The 6,000-nt window shown below is 48.9% G+C and overlaps 1 protein-coding gene across 2 annotated transcripts in view; it reads right to left on the minus strand.

Moving 5' to 3' along the window:
- LOC117796502 overlaps window positions 1–6,000 on the minus strand; it is a 60,325-nt gene that overhangs the window by 52,443 nt on the left and 1,882 nt on the right. For both annotated transcript variants that reach the window (XM_034644569.1, XM_034644570.1), the window contains exon 3: window positions 4,903–5,020. In XM_034644569.1, the coding sequence (XP_034500460.1) occupies window positions 4,903–5,020 (118 nt within the window). The remainder of the gene's footprint in view (window positions 1–4,902; window positions 5,021–6,000) is intronic.

Below are 6,000 nucleotides of genomic sequence, written 5' to 3' on the forward strand. Positions count from 1 at the left end.
ATGCCATAATATGAAGTTGAGCACTAGTCTAAGCTCACCCAGGTAGATCTCACGGCAAGAAAGCAAGACCAAAGATGAAACTCCAGCAAACTCTACTTGTAAGGACTGCAGAGGAGCAGGAAGAAGGAAGAGGAGGAGAGGAGCTAGCAACAGATTTAAAAGGAACAGTTGGGGAGGCAAAGGGTAGGAAGAAGGGGAGGGGAGCCAGGAGAGGTATCATGGGACCACCCTGGGAGGGTCAACAGGTGATGAATGATGTCCAGGGCCACTATGACTTCAAGTTCATCAAGGAAGAAGCAACTGCTTCTTCTAAAGCCTCTGCACAAGATCCTTGGTCACCTTCACGTGAGTCATTTTATTTTTTTAAAAAGATTTTATTTATTTGTTTGAAAGAGAGAGGGGGAGTGGGAGCATGGAGGGGCGGGCAGAGGGAGAAGGAGGTTCCTCACTGAGCAAGGAGTCCGATACAGGGCTCCATCCCAGGACCCTGAGATCAGGACCTGAGCCGAAGGCAGATGCTTCACCGACTGAGCCACCCAGACGCCCCAGCGTGAGTCATTTTAGTGGTAGAGTCTAGCAGGTCAGTGGCCTGCACAATGAATGGACGGTGAGAAAGCAGAAAAATCAAACAAGTTTGCATAACCGTAAAAAACATACGTGGATCAAAGAGAAGAGAAAGATCAAATAACGGCTGAAGAGGAAGGTGGGCCAAAGGAGTTGGGTTTGTTTGTTGAAGATCTAGGTACTCTGAAGATGGAAAGAGGGAGAGATGATGGTCCAGAGGCTCCGAAGAGGCAGGAGATCAAGGTGTGTCGAGAACTGAAAGGATGGGTCGACACTGGAGAGATAAAAGAATGCCCCTTTCTCTAAGGATGGACATGGATGCCATTACAGGGGAGGGGGTCAGGCTTTCAGAGCCCAAACTAAGATGTGTGGTCTAAAAAATGCAAGTGTACTTTCAGGAACAAAGCCACCAATGGTGCCCGGTGCTTCTGAAACTTCAACATGCATGCAAACCACTCCGGCATCTGGTTGTGAAAAGGTAGATTCTGACTGCGTGGGTCTGAGACTCTGCACCTCCAGCAAGCTTCCCGGTGAGATAGATACTAGTGATCTGTGTGCCACGGATTGGAGCCCAGTCCCGTAGCCACTAGCCACGTGTGGCTGTCAAGCTTTCAAATGGGGCAAGTCTGAATTGAGAGGTCTTAGTGCAGTAAGTATAAAAAACTCACCAGATTTCCAAGACTTAATATGAAAAAAAAATTGTAAAACATCTCAGTAATGTATATATGCTATATATTTTTTGTTTTGTTTTTCTATTTTATTGTGGAAAATTTCAAACATACACAATAGTAAAGATTAACGTAACAAGTCCCCATATACCCATGTTATGGGTTGAAATGGGTCCCCCCAAAAAAGATGGTGGAGTCCTAGCCCTCAGTACACCTGTGGACATGACCTTATTTGGACAGGATCTTTGTAAAGATAATGAAGTTAAAATGAGGTCATTAATCCAATACAACAGGTGTCCTTATAAAAGGGGGAAAATTTGGACACAGGGTCAGGCATACACCGAGAACAGACAATGTGAAACCCCAGAAAACACCGTGTGAAGACAAAGGCAGAGACTGGAGTGATCTGGGATAGAGGCCTTGACAGATTGTCCCCCAAGACTTCAGACAGAACCAACCCTGCCCACATCCTGATCTTGGACTTCCACTGTCTAGAACTGACCGGCAAGAAATTTCCGCTGTTTCAGTCCCCATTCGTGGTATTTTGTTCCAGACAAACAAAACAACCCATCGCCAAATTTCATCTCCACCCATACCCACTTATCAGATGATTTTAAAGGCAAAAGTAAGGAGGAGGAAACATTCCAAATAGAACGCCACCCCAGGCCAGGGCCTCTGCTGGGGTGAGGATGGGTGCCACAGTGGGTCCCAGGGCCCCCTGGGATGATCATGCAGAAGTGGAAGTGTTCAGTTGTCTTAATGATGGGGAGTCGGGTTCGGACAAGCTTTTTCTTCATGGAGTGTGGTCCTCTCCACGTCAGGGGCCAGGCTGAGCCTTATAACTTCGCCTGAGCCTTCACGCTCACTCCAGACAGGGGCCAGATCCACGATTAGACACAATTACAGTATGAGCACACAATTTAAACAAAGGTGCTTCCCTCTTACTTCTCCATTCCAATCTCGAAATAAGCCCTCATCAGTTTAAATCGGGATCAAATCAACAGAGTACAGCTAGTAGGGATGTGGTCTGACTTCAATTTTTTCTTGACCCTTATCTTTCCTCTCCTACTTTTTAAAAAAATTTATTTATTTATTTATTTAGACAGAGAGAGAGAGCTCCTGAGAGAGCACAAGCAAGGGGAGCAGCAGAGAGAGAAGCAGGCTGCCCGTTGAGCAGGGAGCCCAATGCGGGGCTCCATCCCAGGACCCCGGGATCATGACCTGAGCCGAAGGCAGGCACTTAACGACTGAGCCACCCAGGCGCCCCCTCTTCTTTTTCTTTTTCTTTTTTTTTTTTTTTTTGAGTTCTACAGTGCTTCTCTTCCAATTACTCTTGGGTGCCCACACACCCAGCCCCACCCGTGAGACCGAGCCCCTGGAAACCACAGCCTGGCCTCACTGCCTCTCCACCTCACCTATTCACTGTTTGATTCTCCACATCAGAATTCTGACCCCATCCTGCCACGGAATGAATGACCTCCTAACCACACCCTCTCGTTAGGGTGTTTCCATCTTCAATTTTTGCTGTTCTCTCTGGAGCTCTTGAGTCTCTCAACCCCTCCCTTCTTGACACTTAATCCTCTTTTTTGGTTTCCCAGAGACCATGCATTGCTGCTTCTCCTTCCATGGGTCTGACCATGCTGCCTAAAGCTCCCTTTGTCCGGTCCCCTCCCCTTGACTGTCCAGGAAACACTAGGGCTCCTGAGTATCTCCTGGACCTTCTCACGTGACATGCCCCCCACCCCCAGCGGACTTCATTCATCTCTATGGCATCACTTGCCTCCTGGATGCCCATGGTTCCAGTGCTTTACCACCTCATCCTTCAGAGCACTGAACATTGTCTTTTCATTATATGTCATATACAGAAGAGTATAGAAGATACCTACAACATTTTAAGGATTTATGAAAATAATAAGGCAAATACCCATATCACCACCACACAGATTAAGATGAATATATCACCATGATCTTAGGAGTCTACGTGCCTCTTCATTTTTTTAATTTTTTAAAAAGATTTTATTTATTTATTTATTTGACAGAGAGAGAGACAGCCAGCGAGAGAGGGAACACAAGCAGGGGGAGTGGGAGAGGAAGAAGCAGGCTCCCAGCAGAGGAGCCTGATGTGGGGCTCGATCCCAGAACGCCAGATTCACGCCCTGAGCCGAAGGCAAATGCTTAACGACTGAGCCACCCAGGCTCCCCTATGTGCCTCTTCTTTAAAAAAAAAATAAAAATAGAAATAAAAAAAATTATTATTTATTTGAGAGGGAGAGAGAATGAGAGAGAGAGAGCACGAGGGAGGGGGGTCAGAGGGAGAAGCAGACTCCCCACTGTGCAGCGAGCCCGGTGCGGGACTCATCCTGCGACTCCAGGACCATGACCTGAGCTGAAGGCAGTTGCCTAAACAACTGAGCCACCCAGGCGCCCTGTGTGCCCCTTCCTGGTCACGTCCCTCAGAGTAATATTTCTCCGCTTGCTACCCCGCTAGTTTACCACTATGCATTAACCCAAAATCTGTACAGTTTGGATGTTCCACGTCTAGGATTGGCCAAGTGGCTTCTGTTGAGCAACCTTTCACAGATGATAACAACTGTAAATCCTGGGAAAAACAGAAAAGACAATGACCTGAAGGCACTAGAAAACAACCAAAACAAGGCAGATGCTGGATGGGAGTTGATACTTGGAAGAAAAGAAAGGAACTGTGTGAGTTTGCCACTTTTAGAGCTGGCTTTTAGCTTAAAAGCTGGCCCCAGTTTTCACCACGTGGGCAACTGAAATCTGGATAGAAATCCACAGTCTTAGGCCCCTGGGTGGCTCAGTTGCTTAAGTGTCTGACTCTTGATTTCAGCTCAGGTCATGACCTCAGGGTTGTGAGATCGAGCGCCACGTCGGGCTCTGCACTGAGTATAGAGCCTGCTTAAGACTGCTGAATATTCTCTCTCTGTGTGTGCCTGAGTGGTTCAGTTGGTTAAGCGTCTGCCTTTGGCTCAGGTCATGATCCTGGGGTCCTCGGATCGAGCCCCAAGTTGGGCTCCCTGCTCAGCAGGGAGCCTGCTTCTCCCTCTGCCCCTCCACCTCTCGTGTTCTCTCTCTCTCTCAAATAAATGAATAAAATCTCAAAAAAAAAAAAAAGATTCTTCCTCTCCCTCTGCCCCTCACCCCCTCATATACACCTTGCGTGCTCTCTCTAAAATAAAGAAAAGAAAAGAAAAAGAGATTGTGGCAACGACAGCAGCTGGGAATTAAGGAGGAGAATTCCAAAGGAGACATCCAGACAGGAGGAGCCCCCAAGTCTGTGTACATATTTTGTCCAAATCTCTGACCACTGAACTACAGGCATGGGGCAGACTCCAAGCAGCCCAGCTAAGGCTCAAAGAACTGAACTGAAATTTGAGCTGCTTCTCACTGCAGAGAAGACAGACTTCACAGGACTTCAGCCGAGTTAACTGTCCACCAAAACAGACAATCAATCCTCTCTGGAACAGAAACAGAATCCAGACTCCATGGAATGGATCATTTACAATAACCAGAACACAATCCAAATTACTCCGCATACAAAGGAAACAGGAAAATATGACCAAGAGAAAAAAAAAATCAATGGAAACGGACCCCCAAAGAACCCAAATGTTGTAATGAGTGAAGATACTGAAAGTAGCTTTAGTGACCGCACCTCCAGCAGCACCAGTGTCTCCCCGCGTCGCTGTTTTGGACCTCCGTCCCCGCCTCGGCTCGAAATGGACCCCAGGTGCCCCGGCTCCAACCTGTGGCTCTCGCACCTGCACCAGCTCCTGCAAAGGCCAAGAGATGTCTCCCGGGGAAGCCATGGCGCCGCCACCCCTGGGAGGGGGGGACAGGAGCCACCAGGGCTCTGGCAGGAGGCCAGGCACTCTGCATTTGCTCCTCCCACAACGCCCTGTGGACCTTCCTGGCAACCAGGGGTTATGGGGCACCCCAGCCCGCAGGTGGCTGCACATTTTTTTTAAGGTTTTATTTACTTATTTGACACAGAGAGAGAAGGACAAGCAGACTCCTGCTAAGCAGGGAGCCGGATTCTGGACTCGATCCCAGGCCCCGGGGATCATGACGCGAGCCAAAGGCAGATGCCTTATTGACAGAGCCACCCAGGCGCCCCAGCGGTTGCACACTTCGAATATCACTCCAAAAGGGTGCATCTGGCTCGGGTCAAGAGTTGGTTTCACTGGGTCAAGATCTGTTGGTTGGGGTGAACTCTATTTTGTGACTTTTAAGGTCTAAGTGAAATTAAATGAAAACTCACTGTCCCTGGACAAAAGAATGAAAAGGAGAAGCTGTGGGTATTCTCAGGAAGCGCTTGCTATTTACTTTTTGTTGTGGTTGTTGGTTTGGCTTTTGTTTATTTAAAAGAAATAAGAGAGTCATCTCCCTCCACCATTATCAGTCACCCACAGGCTCTAAGGGAACAGATCAGGCCCTCTCCCGGGGCATGAAGGAGAGGGGAGGAGGGGACACGCTGACCTGGCAAAGAGTACTTGGGCCCCTGTGCCTTAGGGCAGTAGGACAGGGCCGATTGGCCCGCAGCCAGCTCAGCATGAGGACACGGCAGAGCTCTTATCACTGTGGTGGGGCGCTGGAGACTGGGTTCCCAGCCGGGGACTAAGGGGCAACAGAGTTTTCAGTAGTTCCGGAGTTTGCCAAGATGCCCTGGGGGATGTGGCTCACTCCAAAGTTCCCTGCGCCAGGACCCGGCACACCCACCACGACCCAGCGTTTCTGTCCGCCCTCCCGCCCC

This window comes from Ailuropoda melanoleuca, chromosome 15, assembly GCF_002007445.2.
Source record: "Ailuropoda melanoleuca isolate Jingjing chromosome 15, ASM200744v2, whole genome shotgun sequence".
In the NCBI taxonomy this organism is placed as follows: domain Eukaryota; kingdom Metazoa; phylum Chordata; class Mammalia; order Carnivora; family Ursidae; genus Ailuropoda; species Ailuropoda melanoleuca.